We start from the raw sequence: 23,650 nt of genomic DNA on the forward strand, positions 1-23,650 counted from the left end.
ACGTACATGGACTCATTTCATAACACAGGGAATTAAGACATGCAGTTTTAAACATTTTCACATCATTTTAAAGCACCAGACAAGTTAACCTAACAGTTCACGTCTGATTTTTACCAAAACATTTCTTAATATTGCTCCTTAATTATTTAAATTAATTCATTTAATCTATTTAACTAACATTTCAATCAGGTGCAAGAAAGGTCAAGAAAGTTCACTATTGTGGAAATGGGTGTCATATTTTTAAGACCAACTGTTACATTGGAAGCTCTAATTGTAGACACGAATAAATGTTACTGCACTTAATACATGTTAATACCAGTACAGATATATGTGCCAAAATGATTAGTTATAGGAATCTGTTGCAATTTATGTTGGGAAGGGCTAAAACATAATGAAATATGTAGCAACAGCTCTTCAGAATTATTTCTGTTTTGAGGCCACAATGTACATTATTTTCAATGAATGCTATTTTTACAAAATAGTAGGATGACAAAGATGATGGAGATTAAGGGGGATTAAGGTGGATTCAGGTTCATCTATAACTCTATGAAGGGAGATTGATTAACATTTAAAAGTGAAAAGATGTAGAAATATGGGGGAAGTGCTGGCCTTCATGCTGTCTGGTTTGTCTTACAAAGAGCCAAAGGACAAATGGGCCTCCTTGTGCTCTGTAATAGTGTAGAGGAGCTGCACATCAGGTCTTGGAGTGTGGTTGTTCTGACAATGGATATTGACCTTTGCCTTAGAAGTTTCTGTTGTAAAAAGTTTCTGTTTGTTGCTTTTTGGAACGAGAACGAAATTAAATTTTAGAATCTGTTTTCCTTGAAATCTTTGCTGATATTTTGGTGTAAAGATAATCCACTCGTACACGAAATGCTGGAGGAACTCAACAGGTCAGGCATCATCTATGGAGCGGAATAAAGACTCAATGCTTCAGGCCAAGACCCTTCATCAGGTACGAAATGTTGACTGTTTATTCCTTTTCAGCGATGCTGCTGGACCTGCTGAGTTATTCCAGTACAGTATTTTGTATGTATAACTCTGAATTTCCAGCATCTGCTGCATCTCGTGTCTATGATGCTCTCTCAGTTGACTTCAGACTGACAAGGCAGAGATTACAGCGTTCACACACACTGTGCATTTCAATCCCATTGTTTCAGAATGCTCTTTATACCTGATTAATTTATTCTGCTCTACACAAATTTATCTTGGCAGCATCTAAGTTAAATGCAGTTATTATAAATTTATAATCCAAAAATACCTTTCCGTAAGATGATTCAAACATGATGGTACAAGATCCTGAAGATACACACTCAACACTTCAGGGATAGCTCCTTCACCATCAGATTTCTGAATGGACAACAAATCCATGAACACTACTTCACTATTTTCCCCTCTCTTTTTGTAATACTGATTTAATTTAATGTTATATATACATATTGTAATTTATAGTTTCTATTATATATTGCAATGTGCTGCTGCCAGAGAACAGTAAATTTCACGACATATGCCACTGCCCAGTTCTTATAATCCTCAAATACCACATGCACAGATTTTTTTCTCTCAGCCCTAAATATATTTAACGATTCAATTTAATAGCTCTTCATTAACACAAGAGGTTCTACAGATGCTGGAAATATTGAGCAACACACATTGGATTAGACTGTGTAATTGTTATTTTCTTTGTAGTTTTAACTGTTATGCTTGCTTGTATTTTATATAACTGCTTGTATGCATGTAATTGTTTAGTATGTTTCCCAGTGGTCACAGTATGTATAAGCAAATTATCCAATGTGTCCCCGAGTGATTACAGTTCTTCTGTCTCTTTCTGGAAGCTTCTTGGTATTGCATTATTTGAATGGGGCCTATCTGATCGGTTAGCTCTTATCTACAGATTTGAATGGAATGGCTGTTTGCTCAACATGTTGCTCTGCCATCTTTATTCTTTCCCTGTTCTTTGCTCTTGGCTACTAGCCTCTGCTTCACTGTTTACAATCCTCTTTATTCCATTAACACTTAATAAAATGATTGCGAAGCAACAGTTTTATGTGTCTCTCTTAGCTTATGAATGAACATTGGATCAAAAACATCTGAATCCATCACACACAAAATGCTGATGGAACGTCGCAAGTCAGGTAGCACTACCGTAAATGCAGCCCAACCTGCTGAGTTCCTCCAGTATTTTGTGTGGATTACATTTAACAGCATTTATACTTAGTAATTTGACTTTATTATGCTTTCTATGTTAATAATTTCACGCTCAGTTACCCTCATTCGGGCCTTGGTGCAGTGTGTCAGCCTCCGCTGGAAGTTACCACTGAGCAGCACATAGAGAAGTGGGTTAAGGCTGCTGCTGGCATAGCTGAGACAGATGGAGGTATAATAGATGATGAAGTACATGGTGGTCGGCTGAGCGATTTTGAGATTAACCAGCTGTAACACATGGTACGGTGCTGAACTCACCACAAACACGCCCACCAGAACCAGGACCATTTTGGTTAGTCGCTTCAGCCGTGCTCTGGGTATAGTTACGTCATATCTAGACAATAAACAAATGAAATGATTTATATAAATGCAGCCCAACTCACTTCCTTCATCTGTGTTCAGCCTGGGGGGGAGAAAGCTGTTTCTCATCCTAATAGTTCTTGCCCTAATGCTATGGTGCCCTCTACCATCAGCAAGAGGTACCATGGCACGAGGACAATAAGTGTTAGGATGGGAAGTAGCTTCTTCTCCCAGGCCAGAAGACTACTGCCTCCCTGCCACCACCCAGATCTCATCATGTATAAAGTACCAGTAGCATTATTCTGTTTACTTTGTAACTAGTATTGTATACACACCTTATTATTTGTTAATTTTTTTTGGGGGGGTAATATTACTTTATGTGTTGTGTATGAGTTAGATGTATCTCGGTCTGGAGGAACATTGTTTCATTTGTTGGTATACATGTGTACGGTTGAACGACAATAAAGTGAACTTGAACTGTGTCAGGACCAAGCTGTTCTACTTTAAGGGAAGTAAAAAATCACTGAGAGGATCACGGGGGTCTCCCTCCCCACTACTTGTAGACAAAAGGCCCAAAGCATGGTTGAGGCTCCCTACTACCCACCCACACTCCCCCCACCCCAAAATCTTCTTGACCTTCTACCATCAGGAAGGAGGTACAGGAGCATCAGGGCGAGGACTGTCAGACTGGGTAACAGCTTCTTCCCTCAGGCTGCGAGTCTAATGAATATGCTGCCAGCACCGAGGTCTCGTCACTGGGACAGTGAACTATTCACTGATTACCTGTGCCGCACAGGTAACTTATTTATGGTAATATTTTGTTTTATGTGCTGTGTGTGATACATATCCTGTGGATGCACCGTAGTCCGGAGAAACATTTTTTTGTTTGGTTGTGTTTATGTACAGTCAGATGACAAGAAACTTGAACTTGGACTGATGAGCCCTTACTGGTAGTGTCTCCATAACTGGACTGATGACCTGCAGTTTCCCCACAGACCGGAACACAATAGTTCTGGTGTCCTATTCTCACTTGAGTGAGTGTGAACCTGTGGGGTTCAGAGGCACAGATAAATCTCAAACAGCAGGCAAAAGCAATTTCTGCACTCCTTTCAAAGTCAGGGCCCCACCTCTCTCTGAAGCATTTTCTCAGCATGACAGCTAGCTGTTCTGGGTGCCAGAGTGGCGTAGCAGTTAGCGCGACACTATTACAGCTCAGGGCGTTATGAAGTTCGGAGTTCAATTCCGACACTGCCTGTAAGGGTTTGTAGGTTCACCCTATGACTGTATGGGTTTCCTCTAGGTGCTCTGGTTTCCTCCCACAGTCCAAATGTGTACCAGTTAGTAGGTAATTGGTCATGGTAAATTGACCCGTGATTTGGCTAGTGTTACAGAGGTGGGTTGCTGGAAGGAGTGGCAGTGGGCCGGAAGAGCTGTGTTCATTGCTCTATCACTAAATAAATAAATATATTTTTAAAATGATATTATCATCTGTTGTTTATTCCTTGAAAATGGAAATATGAGGAACCTTTCATTTTTACATTGAACTTTACTGCATAGTACAGGCCCTTTGGCCCACAATGCTGCGTCAACCCTACACCCTTACTCTAAGATCAATCTCACACTTCCCTCCTACATAACCCTCCATTTTTCTTTCATCTATGTGCCTGTCTAAGAGTTTCTTAAATGCCCCTGAAGGTACTGTGTGCGACTCCCCCACTGCATTTGGCAGCACGTTCCATGCACCCACTACACTCTGTATAAAAAAATTTACCCCTGACATCGCACCCACTCCCCATACTTTCCTGCAATCTCCTTATTATTATGCCCCCTTAAATTAGCCATTTCTGCCCCGGGGAAAAGTCTCTGGCTGTCCACTTCACCCATGTAATATTTTCTTTTCAGCTGTTCATTCAAGATCAAAACAACGTGCCAGTCAAGAAAGCTTTGTTCTACTTTTCCCCTGTCCTCTCTCATTCTAAACTAACTTGCAGTGTTCTGCTCACTAGGAACCCCTCCCAGCATTGAAGTGTGTTTAATGTCATTCCCAGTACACAAGTATAAAGGAGATCACAATAATTATCATTCCAGATCCAATGCGACACAAGAAAGCACAATCAAATAAAGAATAATAAAAAACACAGCAGATACACAGTAAATCTTTAAGATAGCTTCTATACAGTACACTGATTGATTGTATGCCCATCAAGTGACACTTGGCACAGGTGTATCTGTACAGAAGGTGACTCTGACAGGAAATGATAAAGTAGTGAGTGGTGGGGGTGAGGAGGGGAAGGTTAGTGGAAGGAGGTGTTGATCAGCCTTATTGCTTGGGTGAAGTAACTACTTTCAAATCTGGTGGTCCTGGTATGGATGCTGCACAGCCTCCTCCCTGATGAGAGTGGGAACAACAGTCCATGAGCTGGGTGAATAGGATCCTTTTCTGGCACCTTTCTGTATATATGTCCTTGACGGCGGGTAGGCTGGTGCCAGTGATGCATTGACAGGCCATCAAACCTATCAACAAGGTGTTTAAGATCAATTAGCAGTAAATGCCAGCAATGCGCTCCTTCTTTGAGTTAAAAAATCCTTAACTAATCAACAACAAAGATACAAAACATGTTGGGGAAAACAATCTTCCATTGCTCATTTTCTCGTTCTATGTATTAAACATGTAATTTACCTTCCATTCCTCTTGTTTTCCTGATAAATGTCCCATGTGTAACACAGAATCAAGATGTAACAAATGAGTATCAGTGGTAAAGGAACAAAGAAGGAAGTTAAGGTGTGATACAACGTATACCTGTGATAGGACCAGAGAGAAACATATTAGTTTTGACCACTATTTTAATCAGCGCTTGCCCAAAGTTTTGAAGATGCTTTGGTGTTTTTTGTTGTATGTTGTGTCCGCCACCATAAGTTTCTAATACATGTAAATGTATATCAAAGTTCCAAGTGAATTTATTATCAAGGTATACTACCTTGGAATTCACTTTCTTTCAGGCTTTTACAGGAAAAATAAAGAAAGACAAAGGAATTTTTGAAAATCTGTACAAAAACAAAGACTGACCAAGGATCAACTTTATTCCCCATGTACATTTCCATGTATTAGGAATTTGCTGTGCAACATGCAACAAAAACAACATTCAACAGTTATAAAGAATTTTACAAAAATAAATCTACAGGTTAAAGTACAGTTATAGGATAAAACGTGCAGGAATATGTAAATAGCAGCAGGTATTTACGATGTAAACTGCACCTTAAAATGTGGTTTAAAGTGTTTACAGTTCAGTGCAGTGACAAGGGTAATAGATTGTGGGGTAGAGAAACTTAAGATGGAGCAAAGTTTTTTGAATAAACAATGTCCAAGATGTATTTGACAAAATAGGTTACATGAAGATACGAGTTAGAAGCAGGTATGGGCCATTCTGCCTGCAACCCTATCCTGTCACCCAGTAAGATCAGGGTGAATAGAACTGGAACCTCGGATCCTGACTAACTCTGCAACTTTTCACGCCCCCTGGTTTATCAATTACATCTACTTCTGCTTCAAAAATATACAAAGACTCTGCTATTGCAGAGGAAAGGAAACATAATATTCTAAAAGAGAGGGAGAAAAGAACCACAATCTCTCTGTTTTAAATGGTTTCCTTAATTGTACTTTTGCATTTGATAGCTAATGACCAAAATGGGTTAGGTTAAACATCGTGGGCTGAAGGGCCTGTATTATGCTGTAACGCTCTAAGTTCTACTACACTATAGGTTTTAAAATCAAGGTGTAGTTCAGGACAGACATATTTAGTGAGAAGCTGAGTAATCACAAAAAGTAGAAAGTTGCAAGGTAATGTGGAGTCGAGGTTAGATGAAGCAGAGGGGATGAAATTCATCAGGAACACGAACAGCAGATTAGAGGGCTCAGCTCAATGCTTTTCCTCTCTACTGTAAATTCAATCTGACCCATCCTCTATCTCATCACAGAACAATACACATTCAAAACACACCAAACGCAGTTGGAACTCAGCAGGTCAGGCAGTGTCTATGGAGAGGAATAAACAATGAAGTGTGGCGGTGAGGGCAATCACTTTAGCACGCTAGTGGCTGCCAATCAGGGTTCGATTCCCGCCCCTGTCGGTAAGGAGCTTGTACGTTCTCCCTGTGGCCACGTGGTTTCCTCTCTCAGTCCAAAGACATACAGGTTAGGGTTAGTACTTTGTGGCCGTGCTACGTTGGCACTGGAAGTGTGGCAACAGTTGCAGACCACCCCAGCTCAATTCTGTTTTGGCCATTGATGCAAATGACAACATTCCACTGTATGTTTCGATGTACATGAGACAAATAAAGCTCATCTGTAATCTTTAATCCACTTTAAGCGGTCAGCATTTTGGGACGAGATCCTTAGTCAGGACTGGAAAGGAAGTGGGAAGATTCCAGAATAAGAAGGTGTGGAGAGGCAAAGGAGTACAAGGTGACAGGTGAGGGGAAGGAAAGCGGGTGGGATCTCAAAGTTGTAACAAGGCAAGGGTTAAGGTAATGTCCAGGCAAAGATAGTTTACAAATTGACAATAAACTGGACTGGTCAAAGAACACTGAGGCTGTCTACAAGAAGGGTCAGAGCCGTCTCTACTTCCTGAGGAGACTGAGGTCCTTTAACATCTGCCGGACGATGCTGAGGATGTTCTATGAGGCTGTGGTGGCCAGTGCTATCATGTATGCTGTTGTGTGCTGGGGCAGCAGGCTGAGGGTAGCAGACACCAACAGAATTAACAAACTCTTTCGTAAGGCCAGTGATGTTGTGGGGGTGGAACTGGACTCTCCGATGGTGGTGTCTGAAAACAGGATGCTGTCCAAATTGCATGCCATCTTGGACAACGTCTCCCATCCACTCCATAATGTACTGGTTAGGCACAGGAGTACATTCAGCCAGAGACTCATTCCACTGAGATGTAACACTGAGCATCATAGGAAGTCATTCCTGCCTGTGGCCATTAAACTTTACAACTCCTCCCTTGGAGTGTCAGACACCCTGAGCCAATAGGCTGGTCCTGGACTAATTTCCACTTGGCATTATTTACTTGTTATTATTTAATTAGTTATGGTTTTATATTGCTATATTTCTACACTATTCTTGGTTGGTGCGACTGTAACAAAACCCAATTTCCCTTGGAATCAATAAAGTATGTCTGTCTGTCTTTACAGACAGCCTGCAGTCAGCCCAAGTAAGAAAGCTTTTTGAAGAACATATCTCCCCCTGAGCACAGCAGGGCACCAGAGCTATCCGAGACAAGATGAGGATGCAAATGAAGCATTTTAAAGTGACACTTACTATTGGTCAGTTATTTTACCAGTTCTGCATTATTATCAGCATTTAATGAGCACATTTTATTGGGTATTATCTTATTATCATAATATAATTGGTGATTAATTGTGCAAATAAGGAACATGAATATCCACAAGATTACCAATTGGCGAATATCTGTATGCAGTGAGTCCATTTTTGTTTAAAAATGGCACAACTCTGTTCAGGCCTCTGAGCAGTCTGATGACAGGGGCCATGCTGGTCTCCTAATGCACAAGTAAATGAACGTGATTGAGGAATGAGCGTGAGGTCATTTATTTTTTATTTTATTTATTAAGAGATAGCGCAGAGCAGGACCTTCCAGCCCAGTGACCTACACCACCCAGCAACCCACCTTATTTACTGTTAGCCTAATCACAGGAACAATTAATCTACCGACCAGTACTTCTCTGGACTGTGGGAGGAAACCTCTGCACTCATGGGTACAAGCTTCCTACAGACAGCATCTGAATAGAACTCTGAATTCAAAGGCCCTGAGCAGTAATAATGTGATGCTACGAGTTGTCGGAATCTAATTAATCACCACGGTAGCATTGCAGTTAGTGCGATGCTATTATAGCTCCAGTGTCAGAGTTCAGAGTTCAATTCAGAGTTCAGAGTACCAGAGGGCATGGTTTGAGAATAAGGGGTAGGTCATTTAGGACAGAGTTAAGGAAAAACTTCTTCTCTCAGAGAGTTGTGGGGGTCTGGAATGCACTGCCTCGGAAGGTAGTGGAGGCCAATTCTCTGGATGCTTTCAAGAAGGAGCTAGATAGGTATCTAATGGATAGGGGAATCAAGGGATATGGGGACAAGGCAGGAACTGGGTATTGATAGTGGTTGATCAGCCATGATCTCAAAATGGCAGTGCAGGCTCGAAGGGCCGAATGGTCTACTTCTGCACCTATTGTCTATTGTCACCTATGAGCAATTTCAACACTCTCCTCATGGAATACACGAGTTTACTTTGGGTGCTCCAGTTCCCTTCTGTAGTCCAAAGATGTACTGGTTAGTAGGTGAATTGATCATTATACATTGTCCCATGATTAGAGTAGAGTTAAATCAGGGGTTGCTGGGCAGCATGGCTCGTAGAACCAGAAGGGCCTATTCCACGCAGTATCTCTAAATAAATAATCAGGGACAACACTCCCAACTTTTCCTTGTGGTTTGCAAATGATTTTCACCCCCATGTATCTGTCCAATTCTTTTTTTTTAAAGCTCTGACTTCCACTAACCTTACCAGCAGAGAGTTCAATTCAAAATTGATCATGGATGCTTCTGGATGCAATGTTTAAGTGTAAACCCTAAATTGATTAAAAAGATGCACGTCAAACATTTTCAGCAAAGTGCTTAGACCATAAGACAGAGGAACAGAAGGGGATTCGACTCATCAAGTCTGCACCATTTCATCACGGCTCATTTATCTTCCACCTCAACCCCGTTCTCCTGCCTTCTGCCCATAACCTCGGAAATCCTTACTAATGAAGAACCTATCAACCTCCACTGTAAATATAGCCAATGATTTGGCCTCTGTGGCTGCCAGTGGCAATGGATGCTGCAGATTCACTTAGGCACCCTATTTTCAAAAACACTTACCAAAGTATGTCCTGGGGTGAAGTTAGATCAAAAGCACAGCTTTCCAGGCCATCCTGAAATTGAATGACTTTTGTGTGCATCCAGGATGGAAGAACCAGTACGAGGGAAACTGCCCAAAGGCTCACGTTGATTTTAATGCTTTTTGACCTGGTTCTGAAACTTGCCAAACTGAATGGATGAACAAGAGCCAGGTACCTAAGAATGAGATATTGAGTAGACTTTCAGAAGCACAGCCATCATAACTGATGAACTCAGTCTGCATTTGTAAACTATGTAAGACATGGTTTAGCGATAGCCTGCTGCCTCTGTTGAAGATATGGAGTTGGTAAAAACTCCGTAACAGTTATGAGGAGTGTAGATAGAATAAAGGCAAGCAGTAGCACTGATAACTGGAGACAACCATGATGTTCTCCTGAGGGGTTGTCCATTGGTGGGTCCTCAGGAGACTGCACAGGGAGATCCAGGATCTGCTGCGGTGTGGGCATGAGTAAGTGGTGGCTGTGGTCAGCGGCTGCTCAGTTCCTCCTTTCGCAGCTGCCACTTCATCTCTGCTACACAGTGGAGGTTGCTCTCATATGCCACAGCTCCCTCTTAAAAACATTAGATACTGGTTGGCCCATCGAGTCTGCTCCACCATTTCATCCTGGCCAATCCATTTTCTCCTCTCAGCCCCAACTTCCTCCCTTCATGCCCAGACCAACCAAGAACCCATCAGCTTCTGCCTTAAATGCTGTGAAGACCCGGCCTCCACAGCCGCCTGTGGCAATGGGATGGAGAAGAATAGTTGCCTCCCATTCCTTAGCATCCTAATATGACGGAAACCAGATGGTAGACTCAGGTATAGTGTCTATCGGGAACCCACTCACGTGGACTTATATCTCAGCTATATCAGCCATCATCACACCCCCCAACATAGAGTGGTTCTTTCTACTTTGCTTAACCGTGCAAAAACTATTTCAGACCCAGAGAGTCTTCATGAAGAAATAAGACGATTACGCACAACTTTCCTACAGAATGGCTACAAGGTGAAGGAAATTAATCGGGCCCTCAAAAGGACTGAACCAGGAAGCCTAACAATAATGAGGAACCCATCGCTACTGCCTGTCTTCCCCAAGTTTTTGGAAGGGTTGCCGGGATCCTGAAGCAATACTGGATTAATATCATCTACAAACCCATAAGGAAGCTCAAATCACAGCCTACATGGGTCAAAGATGACCTGGCTGGTGTTTACAGGATTCCCTGTGAATATGGAACACTGTATATCGGCCAGACAGGACAAACAATGGACACCCACATCAAGGAGCACAGGCATGCATCCGTTTAGGTTACCCAGAGAAATTGATAGTACCAGAACACCACATACACAACGGTCATAGGATTGACTTCAACAGCACAACACTACCGTTCTGGGACCGCCTGGTGAAGAAAACATTGAAATAAAACTAGAAGAAAAGAACTTTAACAAAGACGAAGGTCTTGCTCTAAGTAAGAACTGGAATTTGATTGTAAACAAGGTGGGAGAGCAATAAACCTGATTTGGTGAGGACTAATCAATCAGTGCAAAGCAATACATTTCAAAGGATTTAAATTACTCTATGTCATAACAGAGAAACAAACTGCTGAAGGAACTGGTATTGTATTTACATCCTGAGGGTTGCTATCCTAACTGCTAAAATTCAGAATACCAATGATGCTGGATATCTAAACTAAAATATAAAATACTCAAAAATACCTATCAGGTCAAGTGAAAACTGCAAAGGTGAAAAGAACTAACATTTTCAAATCACCAATTTTCAGCTTATGGACTTGAAATGTTAATTCTGTTTCTGAATTTACATACACTGCCTGACCTGTTGTATATGTCCATCTTATTAATCAATTGATTGAACACTGGAGGTATTTCCAGGATGAATGGTGGTTTTTTTTTTACCCTTTCATGTACTGCACATCCCATGTTGAAAAGTCCCCAGGAATCCAAAGTGACCGAGTTCTCAGTATTTAATATATACTGAGTGACCACTTTATTCGGTACTTCCTGACCTGATAAAGTGGCCACTGAGTGTATGTTCATGGTCTTCTGCTGCTGTAGCCCATCCACTTCAAGGTTCAATGTGTTGTGTGCACAGAGATGCTCTTCTACACACCACTATTATAACACATGGTTATGGTTATTTAAGTTACTGTCGCTTTCCTGTCAGTTTGAACCAGTCTGGTCATTCTCCTCTGACCTCCCTCATTAACAAGTCTTTTTTCCCCACTGAACTGCCACACACTGGATGCTTTTGTTTTTTGACCTCATCCAATCAGGTTTTTCACTCTCTCACCTTATTTACAGGTTTTGCACCATTTTCTGTAAACTCTCAAGACCCCGTTGTGCATGAAAATCCCAGGCCTGGTAGTAACAGTCTGTGGTGAACTACATATACCTATCTGGACACGCCCCACCTGCTGACTGTTCCTGTGGCTCCTCCCACGGTCCCCGGTATAAAGGCGATTGGAGACACAACCCCAGTCTCAGTCTCCAGGATGTAGTGTGGTGGACAATTGCTGCTTGTTCTTTCTTCCAGCCAATAAAACCCTATATCTCGCCTCACATCTTCGAGAGTTATTGATGGTGCATCACAGTCAAACTCAGTTAGATTGCATTTCTTCCCAATTCTGATGCTTGTTCTGTACTACAACTGATAGATCGATCGAATATTGAGAACATGTGCTGTAGAGTCCAGGGGTGGTGAAGTCAGTTCAGATTTTCAATTTGTCTCCTATATGCTAATTTGTTACCATCTTTGATTTGGCTAGCAAAATTTTTTGTTGGCATTGGAGCTGTACTTAGCCTCACTGCCATTAAGTGATTAGAGCAGGGACTAAGCACACACCCTGTGCATCTGTGCTGATGGTAAGTTAATCAGAGGAACACTGGAGATATTTTTCCAGGATGAAAAATGTTTTTTTTAAAAAACTCTTCCAAGTAATGCACATTCCATCTTGAAAATTCTCCAGGAACCCAGAATAACCTAGTTTTCAGTGCATGTTTGTTGAACATTATATAGCTAAATACGGAGTTGTTTCTTTGAATCATTTTTAACATTTGTTCAATTAACACGGTGTGCTCGTGCTTACCTGTCCAGGCTCATGGCTGTCATAATTGCACAAGATGCAACTTGGTTGCAACTGTCCAGCGAGGAGATAACGGTGCAGGCAGTACTGCCGAGCACCCACTCTCCTCCTCGTGCCCACTGATGGATGAGGAATGGCATTCCAATCACATGGACCAAATCTGCCACTGCCAAGTTACAAATATAAATATCTGGGATGGTCCTCCTCGCAGACCTGAAATAGACCCACATATGATCAGCACTGGATTATTTTATTTATTTAGTGATACATTTCAGAACTGGCCCATCTGGCCCAAGAAGCAGTGTCACTCTGCAACATTCCAATTTAACCCTGGACTAATCACAGGACAATTTATAATAAGCAACTTAACCTACTAACCAATACATCTTTGAACTGTGGGAGGAAACCAGAGCACCCGGAGGAAATCCATGTGCAAATGGGAATACGTACAAACTTTCTTACATAGAATACTGGAATTAAACTCTGAACTTCGATGCGCTGGGCTGGAATAGTGTCGTACTAATCACTATGCCATTATACCTGCTTCAGGGCTTTTTCTCAGCACAGCTTTGTTTAGATAGGATAATGGCAGCGAAATGCCACACAGAATTCCTTTTTACAACAGCACATATTCAGGGAACACACGGAAGGCAAGTGAAAGGTTGAGCAGCGAGGAGAATGCAATGAGACTCCAATGTGACTAATCAAGTCATGCAAATGGACCAGTGCCCAGCAGATGCAGTTTAGCACGGACGGATGTGAGGAATTGCAAAGTGTTTATCCTCAACCCTGGTGCCCTACAAGGCTGTCCGCTCATCCTCCGCTCCCCCACTTTCTGTACACTCGTGATTGTGCACCCAGATTCAGGTCTAACTCAATGCAGCAGTTTATAATCCGACTGTTTATTCCTAAACACAAGAGATTCTACAGATTCTTCTTCCTGACCCGCTGATTTCCTCCAACATTTTGTGTGTGTGTGTTGCTCAACATTTCCATCATCTGCAGAATCTCTCGTGCCTATATTCTGCATTCTGTACTCTTTTAACTACCTTGATGTGCTTATGAATCGCGTGACACTAACGAACCAACACCAGGTAGATGGACCAGCCACGGTCTTGTTGAATGGAGGAGGAGGTCTCAAGGGTCAAATGACCTTCTCCTGTACGTGATTTCTTTTGTGTTGTGTTCCATTTCCTTGCAAGGCCAAACATAAACTTTATGCTGAAATAAAAACACAAAATTCTGCAACATTTGATTAATACTTTAATTGGATTGGTACATTGCAGGCTAAAAGTCCTGTGCCTATGCTGTACTATTCTATAAAATATAAGAGGAGAATTAGGCCATTGGACCCGTCAAGTCTGCTCCACCATTTCATTATGGCTGATCCATTTTCCCTCTCAGCTCCAATCTCCTGCCTTCTCCACTTAACCCTTCATACCCTGACTAATCAAGAACTTATCAACTTCTGCCTTAAATCTACTCACCGACTTGGCCTCCGCAGAGACCTGTGGCAATGAATTCCACAGACTCACCACTCTCTGGCTAAAGAAATTCCTCCTCATCTCCGTCCTAAAAGGACACCCCTCTATTCTGAGGCTATATCCTGAGACTACCCCACCATAGGAAGCATCCACTCCACATCCACTCTCTCGAGGCCTTTCACCATTCAATAGGTTTCAATGAGATTATTCCTCATTCTTCTGAGTTCCAGTGAATACAGGCCCAGAGCCATATGTTCTGTGCTCTAGGCTCTTTGGAGCTCAAAACAGGCTTTTTCACTTCATCCATCTTTATGATAAATCTTTTTGTTAAACCACCTATTTATGCTTTTTTACTCACTTACAACAGAACAATGTACAAGTTAGTAAAGTTAACAATAACAGCAACAACAGAATTCTGTATTAACCTCTCGCTTAAGTGTAAAAGTAAATTACTACTGAGCTCAATGTTCATTAATTATTTTACAAATTTTCAAAACAACTCAATTGACTTTCCAAATGCTTTTAATTTTGATATTCTACCTGATGATTGTAAATAAGATGAAAATATTTCCGAAGAATCCTGTTGAACAGAGAATGCTAATGAATGAAGGAAGGAGAATGGTTTCAAATACATTGATCAGTTGATAGTCATATAGAATGCTCTCAGACGTGTTTATCCATTCAGATCCATTATTCCAAGCCCAGCGCAATGTTTGGGACCCATTCATAGCTTTTATAGTTTAGATTCTTAGTTCTGTAATAAGTAATAAATAGCATTAGTTCGAGCCAATGAAGAACAAACAGCTCAATTAATGAATAAAAGTAGATAGCTTTCAACAGATGACATGAACACCAAATATTTTTACCCTCCTCCTTCGCTTCTTTCCATGGACCACTCCCCTCTCCTATCAGATCCCTTCTTCTTCAGCCCTTTACCTTTTCCATCTATCACCTCCTAGCTTCTTACTTCACCACCCTCCCCCACTCACTTAGCTTCAGCTATCACCTTCTAGCTTGTACTCCTTTCCCTCTGCCCCCTTCTTATTCAACATTTTCCCCCTTCTTTTCCAGTCCTGATGAACAATGTCAGCCTGAAACGTCGACAGTGTATTCACTTCCATAGATGCCGTCTGATCAGTTGAGTTCCTCCAGCATTTTGTGCCCGTTGCTTTGGTTTTCCATCATCTGCAAAATCTTTTTTAAGACCATAAGATATAAGAGCAGAATTAGGCCACTTGCTCCATCGAGTCTGCTCTGCAATTTCATTACCGCTGATCCATTTTTCCTTTCAGCCCCAATCCCCTGCCTTCCACTCATATCCCTTCATGCACTGATCAACTAAAAATCTATCAACCTCTGCCTCAAATATTCATAAAGACTTGACCTCCACAGACACCTGTGGCAAAGAATTCCACAGATTCACCACTCTCTGGCTGAAGAAATTCCTCCTCATCTCTGTTCTAAATGGATGTCCCTTTACACTTAATGCATCTGAAGGAACTTTTAGTATCCTTCTTAATATTATTAGCTAGCTTATTTCGTATTCCATCTTGATCTTCTTAATGGCTTTTTTTTAGTTACCTTCTATTGGTATTTAAAAGGTTCCCAATCCTTCAAATTCTCACTATTTTTTGCTCTATTATATGGCCTCTCTTTGGATTTTATGTTGGCTTTGACTTCTCTTGTTCGACACAGTTGTGTCATTTTGCCTTTGGAATACAATACTTCTTCCTCTTTGGGATGTATATTTCCTGAATCTTACAAATTGCCTCCAGAAAATCCAGCCATTGCTGCTCTACGGTCATCCTCGCCAGAGGTCTTTTCCAATCAGTTATGGCCAACTCCTTGCTCATGCCTCTAATTCCCTTTACTGTAATAATGATAACACCTATCAGGGTCTTTTTACCCTTGCAGTTCCTTAGCACTATTGAAAATAAATCAAAACCTTCAGACTCTATGTCACCTTTTTATAATGATTTGATTTTTTACAAACAGAGCAACACCACCCCCTCAGCCTTCCTGCCTGTCCTTTTGATACAACCTGTATCTTTGGACGTTAAGCTGCCAGCTATAATTTTCTTTCAGCCATGATTCAGTGATACCTACAACATCACACACACTCAACTGTAACTATGCTGCAAGTTCATCTACCTTATTCTGTATACTGCACACATTCAAATATAATACCTTCAGTCCTGTATTCACTCTCTTCAAATGTGTCTATATTTTCCCAAACTCATCCTGTTGACTGTAATTTTGCCCTGTCATCAGCCTCTCCTTGCTAGGAGTCTCACTACACATTGCCTCTATTTGCAAACCAACTACCTCATCTTCCACACAATCACTCTGGTTCCCATCCCTCTGCTAAATTAGTTTAAACCCAGCCAAACAACTTTAGCCAACCTGCCCACAAGGATATCGGACCCCCTTGGGCTCAGGTGTAACCTGCCCCTTTTGGACAGGTCATATTTCCCCCAGAAGAGATCCTAATGATTCATAAATCTGAACCACTGCCCCCTGCATCAATTCCTCTGCCACACATTCACCTGCCAAATCATCCTATTCTTACCCTCATTGGCATATGGCAAAGAGATTACTACCCTGGAGGTCCTATTTCTCAGTTTTCTACCCAGCTCTCTAAAATCTCTCTTCATCCTCCTCACCTTTTCACTGACGTTATTGGTGCCAAAATGTACCAGGACTTCTGGCTGCTCACCCTCTCCTTCGAGAATGGGATGTATCTGATCTGAGTCATCCCTAATCATGGAACCAGGGAGGCAATATACCAACCAGGTGTCTCTATCACACCCACAAAACCCTGTCTCTGTTCCTCTGATGAAGGAATCCATCAGCACTGCTGTCCCCTTCACCTCTCTGCTCCTCTGAGCCTCAGCACCAGACCCTGTGCCAGACACCCTGTCACTGTGGCTCCCCCCGACAGGTTGTACCCCTCAAGCGGATCAAAAGTTAATAACTCATTACTGTGGGGAATGGCCACAGGGGTACACAGCATGGGCTGTGCATTCCCCTCCTTCTCCTGACAGTCACCTGTCCCTTGAAACCTAAGGAATGAACAAATAAAAACTGAGAGAGAATAACTCACAAGAGAATTTACCTCACCCAAGACTGATCTCGCCAAAGCCACTCTAAACCCTGTCGCACCCCAAAAGAATCGCCGCTCACAGAACAGCTGCTCCGTCTGCATCTGAATTGGTTTGAACAGCCCTTTCTAATGAATCCCTCTTGCTGATTGGTTGCTCCTCATCTCAGAGAAACTGCTGCAAAACTCTGCCTTTGAAATCTTGGTCGCCATCCTGAAGGTAGGTGGAGGAGATATTTAATTTAGATGAAGTACACAGGCTACAGAAGAACTTTAGACAGATTAGGAGAATGGGCAAAGAAGTGGCAAATGGAATATAGTGTTGGGAAGTGCACGGTAATGCACCTTGGTAGATGGAGTAGAAGCATAGATTATTTTCTAACCAGGGAAAATATTCAAAATCTGAGGTGCAAAGGTATTTGGGGCTGCTTGTGCAGGATTCGCTAAAGGTTAATTTGCAGATTGAATTGGTGCTGAGGAAAGTGAATGCAATGTCAGCACTCATCGCAAGAGGACAAGAATATAAAAGCAAGGATGTAATGTTGAAACTCTATAACGCACTGGTGAGGCCTCATTTGGACTATCGTGAGCAGGTTTGGGCCTCTCATCGTAGAAAGGATGTGCTGAAACTGGAGAGGGTTCAAAGGAGGCTCATGAAAATGATTCCAGGATTTAACAACTTGTCATAAGAGGATCATCTGATGGTTCTAGGCCTATATTCACTAGAATTCAGAAGAATGAGGGGTGACCTCATTGAAACCTATCGAATGCTGGAAGGCCTCGATAGAGTGGATGTGGGGAGGATGTTCCCTATGGAAGGAGAGTCTAAGACCAAAGGACACAGCCTTGGAATAGAGGGGCGTCCTTTCAGAACAGAAAGAAGGAAGAATTTCTTTAGCCAGGGTGTGGTAAATCTGTGGAATTCTTTGCCACAGGCAACTGTGGAGGTCAAGTCTGTATGTATTTTTAAGGCAGAAGTTGATAAATTCTTCAATGAGCAGGGAGAGAAGGCAGGAGATTGGGGCTGAGAGGAAAATTGGATCAGCCATGATGAAATGGCAGAGCAGATTCGATAGGCCAAACTGCTCCCATATGTTATTGTCTGATGATTAAAGGTAGCACTTTTTACACAGCCCTAATGTGGATTGTTCAAGGCAAAGCTGGCATAAAGCTCTGCTTTTAAATACTTTCTGTTTAGGAATAAACTGCCTGATTATAAGAGTAAAATAAAACTAACAGCATACTTAAATTTTTAAAACTATATTAATTTGCCAAATATAAGATCTCTGAAACTTTAAGTCTAACTTGGCAAGCATAATCAGGCTAAATTATTCAGCAAATATAAACAGGAGATTTTGCAGATAACTGGCTAAAGAGTCAGCTGTTCAGGCTGAGGCTTCAGAGCCTGCATGGGCAGGCAGTTCCCAATCAACACCCAGCTAACAGGAGTCACCTACCATTCCTTTCCAACTCTTTACCTGCAGCCTATTTAAATGCAGTTCCCATCCACAGTCCTTGTTCCTCCATCCTCAACCAGTTACTCCTAGGCTTCAGTTGCTTTGTCGAGCTGAGCATCCGTCCCCTCTTGTTCTATGCCCCCCCCCCCGCATGTTATTTTGCATGCTTATTATTAAAGTTCTTGCTCACCTCTAAATTGCCTCCGCTGCTCCGCGTTTGGGTCAAGCCTCTTCTACATTGTCCTTCACAGCAAATAATGAAGCTCTATGAGAACTGTGAGTAATCATTTAATAGGACTTGAAATAGCTACATTTTGTTAATAATAAGAAAACAACTTTGACGCGTCGATTTAGATTGTATTGGGAGGAAAGGTGGTATTGCTCACGGATACTGCGCCAAATACACCTTGTCAGACTCATCCTGAGAATTACATTCCTAGTCTACTGTTGTACGTAAGATTGCTTGCTACCTTGACAGCTAACGGATTTGATGGAGATTAAAAGGGAAACAGTTAATAAAATCCAGATTAAGGCCCGTTTAAGGTTATGGGAAGGAAGCGGGAGAATGGGGTTGAGAGGGTAATACATCAGCCATGATGGAATGGCGGAGCAGACTCGATGCGCCGAATAACTTAATCCGGCTCGCGTGTCTCATGGGTTTATAAACTCGTCCGGCCAATTCACTTTCATGAAAATTTGAAATGATCCATAAACACCTAGCGTCGAGCTCGGGTAATTGACAGTGTTTTGAGTACCGGCTGCACTTTCTCTGACTTTCCAAGCATTTACCTGGCGCAGTTTGTTATACATAACACTGCAGGCAGGAGAACCGAGACAATAAACCTGAGACGAAGGGATCGTGGGAGTGCACGATGTGCCGGACTTCCCTCGCCCGTCTCACAGATCAGACGAATTCTGGGCCGTGTCTGTGCAGAGAAATTGAAGTCGAATGTGAAACTCTGGGAGTGTGGGAGGAATCGTTCAACCGAGTTTGCAGTTTGCCATTAACATCCCAATGCCAAAATTAACACTGTGTTACATCTGAATCATTTCCACCACTTCTGTTACATTGGAATTAATCCCAATCGCTCCCGTCCCTCATTACAAGTAAACACTTAGACATCAGTAACACACACACACACACAAACTGCTGGAGGAACTCAGCAGGTCAGGCAGCATCTGTGGAGAGGCAGAAAACCGTCAGGATCTGATGAAGGGTCTCGGCCCGAAACGTCCGTCTGTTTACTCCTCTCCACAGACACTGCCTTGACCTGCCGAGTTCCTCCAGCATTTTGTGCGTGTCACTCTGGTTTATCACAGGTCATCGGTTCTGGCTTGGAAGTGAATTGGAAAAACTGCCCTCATTTGGTGTCTCCAACAAGCTTGTACAAACTGGGGAGGGTGTGTGGGCACCTGGCTGTGTGGCTCTCACCAAAAGGCCCAGTTTGAGGAGCAGGCTCTTTCCAACAGCACGGCCATTTTGTGCTCATTGGCTCCGGTTGCCCGGCGACCGAGGAGGAACGGTGGGCGGAGGTGGCAGGCGGATTATAATTTCAGTGCAAACGACACTGCACTTTGGTGATATTTGTCGGGCCTACAACAAAGGAACCTGCTTTCTGTTGCAAAAGTTCCGTTTAATACTCAAAAACGTCTACTCAACTAAGTTCCTTGATTATTTTTTTCTGGCATAGTGTATATTTAAGGACAAGAATATTCTGATGGGAGTGCGGTTCATAAACAGAATCGGAAGCTGCTTTATTATCACTGTCTTGTATGAAACTTATGGATGAAGGGTCTCGGCCACAAATGTCGACGGTTTATCCCCGCCATAAATGCTGCCTGACGCGTTGAGTTCCTCCCAGAGTTTTGTATGTGTCACTCTTATGTGAAAAATGTTGTTTTGCGACAGCAGCAGCGCCCAGCGACACCAATCACAATACAGTAGTGCAAAAGGGAGGAATAACGGAACAGTGAACATTAACCAACCCTGGCAAGGTAGGCTGTGGACGTCTACGAATTCCTGAAATCCTGTGTGTCATTACAGCGGCGTAGATCTGAGACCTGTAATCATTCTTTAAAAAAGAGAGACTCGAGTTCATGAATTTACGAGGATGGGTTGAGTTATTCGCTTTTCTCTTTGACGCGAGGGAGGATGAGACGCGGCTTGATAGAGATTATAAGAGGCACAGATCGAGTGGATAGTCAGTGGCTTTTTCCCAGGGCAGTTAAAGCTAATTCCGGGGGTGGGGGGAGCGCGATTTTAAATGGTTGGATGAAAGTATAGGGGAATGTCAGGGTTAAGTTTTATTCTTACACAGAAGGGTGGTGGGTGGAACGCCCTACCGGGGTAATGGTGGAGGCAAATACATTAGGATCATTTAAGAAACTCTTAGGGATGACAGAAAAATGGAGGGCTATGTTGAAGGGTTAGAGAAAGTTAAAATTCGGTATATCATCATGGGCCGAAGGGCTTGTGGTGCTTTATGTTCCCTGATGGAGGATTATGGCACGTGTTTTAATGTGACTGGTTTGTTGACATTCCGCGGAGGGTTGCGACTCTTTACACATTAAAGCATTACCCAATGCTGCCAACGAAAGTGGAAGATGATTTGAGAGAAGTTTGGTAAGTGCGTGGAGGGGAGGGGTATGGAGGGCTAAGTTCCGGGTGCAGGTCGATGGGACTAGGCAGAATAACAGTTCGGTACGGACTGGATGGGCCGAAGCGCCCGTTTCAGCGCCGAAGTGCTTGTGGCCACTCTCAGTTTAAATAACCGTTACACCCGTGCAACCTGTTGGCCAGGGAGCGGATGGAAAGCGTCATTTGTTAGCACGGGATAGACTGTGCGGCACTATCATTTCAGGTTTACCGATCAATCATAACCAAATACTCGGTGCATGTAAAATATTTGAATGAATTTTTAAAAAGTCATTTTAAAAAGTTCAAACAGAAACAGTTACATTTCCACCAATAGTTTTATCTCATTGAAAGATCTCTGAATAGACCCTAGTTACAAAATTTAAAACAAGACACGCAAAATGCTAAATAACTCAGCAGGTCAGAGAGCATCTCCGGAGAGGAATAAACAGTCCGCGTTTCGGGCCGTGACCATTCATCAGAACTGGAAAGGAAGACGGCTTGCTGAGTTCCCTCTAGCACTTTGCATGTGTTGTTGAAATTTTCCAGTATCTGCATAACCTCGTGTTTAGTAATCCTCTTCTTACCTGTTTGACGCCAACGAGGATTTATAAAAGTTCTCTCTGCCTTCAATTGGCTTGGGTATAGTCGTCTGTTTTTTTTTATCGAGGAGAGAAGTAGTTTCCAGCAGGAAGCTGACACTATTGCAGAGCTCTGTGCTCCGTGTGTGATTAGGGTATTCATACCTTCTCTTCTCGCGTCGCCTGAAGAAGAGCGAGGGCTCATTGGATCGACCCCGGGCGCTTCTTGCGGGGGCGGGGATGGGGGAGTCAACTGGCGACTCCCCTCTTGTTTTCAAAATAAACTTTATTCTAAAAATGAATAAAGTTCGGTTTCAGAAAATACAATTTCCTAAAAATATATGAAGATAGAAACTGAAATACTTCTGGGTGGTCCCAAAGACAAAAACTTCCCTCCGCTTGTAAAGACAGAAGGAACAAATCTGAATGTTGCGCTTGACTCATTTTTGAATTTTAAATCCCTCATTTACTAAATCTGATTCTAATGATGTTGAAAAACTAATTTGTGCCTGTACGTTAAATAGACTCTAGTGCATTACAATGCACTTTTCGCTATCCCTTTAAAGCAATCTGTTCGGAACACCGCTGCTAAACTTTTAACTAAAACCACGACGAGGGAACATAACTTTTTCCGTCCTAGCGACTCTGGATTGGCTTCTTTTATCTTCTAGGATGGATTTTAAATTTGTTTTCAATGCCCTCCATAACCTGGGACCGAAGTGGGTCACAGAATCATTTTCATTTCATAAAGCTGAGCTTCATTTCATCTGAGAGCTCCGGATCGCAGATCTTCTTCCACCGGTCTCTTCAATTTAAACTATCTCCTTCAAAACATAATTGGTAGGTCAGCTTTGTTGAACTGCCTCCTAAACCATGGAATTCAATACCTAAAATTATAAGGCAAGCAGACTCAGTTGACACTTCTAAATGCCAGCTCAAAACCTATTTATTTAACCTTGTTTTTAACTAACATCTTTTTGCCTTTTATTTCCATGTTTGTACTTTATCTCATTGTAAGATGCAGAACTATGTTGTGTGTATGAAAAGTGCTCTATAAACTAATTATTATAAGACCGTAAGATGTAGGAGCAGAATGAGGTCATTTGGCCAAGTGAGTCTACTCTGCCATTTCATCATTTCCCTGTCAGCCTCAATCTCTTGCCTTCTTCCATAACCATTCATGCCCTGACTAACCAAGAATCTAACAGCCTCGGCCTTAAATATATCCAATAACTTAGCCTCCACAGACACCTGTGGCAATGAATTCCACAGACTCACCACTCTCTAGCTAAAGAAATTCCTCCTCATCTCTGTTCTAAAAGGATACCCTCTCTTCTGAGACTGTGTCCTCTGGTCTTAGACTCTTCCACCATAGGAAACATCCTTTCCACATCCACTCTATTGAGGCCTTTCGACATTCGACAGGTTTCAGTGAGGTCACCTCTCATTCTTCTGAATTCTAGTGAGTACAGACCCAGAGCCATCAAACACTCTTCATATGACTTTTCAATCCTGAAATCATTTTTGTGAACCTCCTTTGAACCTTTGCCAGTGTCAACACATCCTTTCTAAGATAAGGTGCCCAAAACTGTTGACAATCTTCCAAGTGAGGACTTACCAGTGATTTATAAAGCCTCAACATTCCATCCTTGCTTTTATATTCTAGTCCTCTTGAAATGAATGTTAATATTGCATTTACCTTCCTGGCCACAGACTCAACCTACAAATTAACCTTTAGAGAATCCTGCACATGGATTCTCAGCTCTCTTTGCATCTCAGATTTTTGAATTTTCTCTCCATTTATAAAATAGTCAACCCTTTTGTTTCTTTTACCGAAGTCCAT

At 42.2% G+C, this 23,650-nt stretch overlaps 1 protein-coding gene across 1 annotated transcript; it reads right to left on the bottom strand.

The window, feature by feature from the left end:
• Positions 1 to 936: 936 nt before the first annotated feature.
• Positions 937 to 21,976, bottom strand: mchr2a (melanin concentrating hormone receptor 2a). The gene is made up of 9 exons (XM_059983154.1): positions 21,814 to 21,976; positions 20,578 to 20,663; positions 19,381 to 19,517; positions 18,782 to 18,865; positions 14,575 to 14,788; positions 12,554 to 12,763; positions 9,434 to 9,628; positions 5,186 to 5,305; positions 937 to 2,539 (listed from the first exon to the last, which is right to left on the bottom strand). The coding sequence occupies exons 5-9, from the start codon at positions 14,760 to 14,762 to the stop codon at positions 2,215 to 2,217; spliced, it is 1,038 nt and encodes a 345-aa protein (XP_059839137.1). The 5' UTR covers positions 14,763 to 14,788; positions 18,782 to 18,865; positions 19,381 to 19,517; positions 20,578 to 20,663; positions 21,814 to 21,976; the 3' UTR covers positions 937 to 2,214.
• Positions 21,977 to 23,650: the final 1,674 nt, after the last annotated feature.

Source organism: Hypanus sabinus, chromosome 10, assembly GCF_030144855.1.
Source record: "Hypanus sabinus isolate sHypSab1 chromosome 10, sHypSab1.hap1, whole genome shotgun sequence".
Lineage (NCBI taxonomy): Eukaryota > Metazoa > Chordata > Chondrichthyes > Myliobatiformes > Dasyatidae > Hypanus > Hypanus sabinus.

Coding starts and splice junctions, on each gene's coding strand:
- mchr2a (XM_059983154.1), bottom strand. CDS start 14,762: ATGAATGGGTCCCAAACATTGCGCTGGGCTTGGAATAATGGATCTGAA. Junction 12,764..14,574: donor ATCTTATTTACAATCATCAG/GTAGAATATCAA, acceptor GGTCTATTTCAG/GTCTGCGAGGAGGACCATCC. Junction 9,629..12,553: donor ACAGCCATGAGCCTGGACAG/GTAAGCACGAGC, acceptor TCTCATTCTTAG/GTACCTGGCTCTTGTTCATC.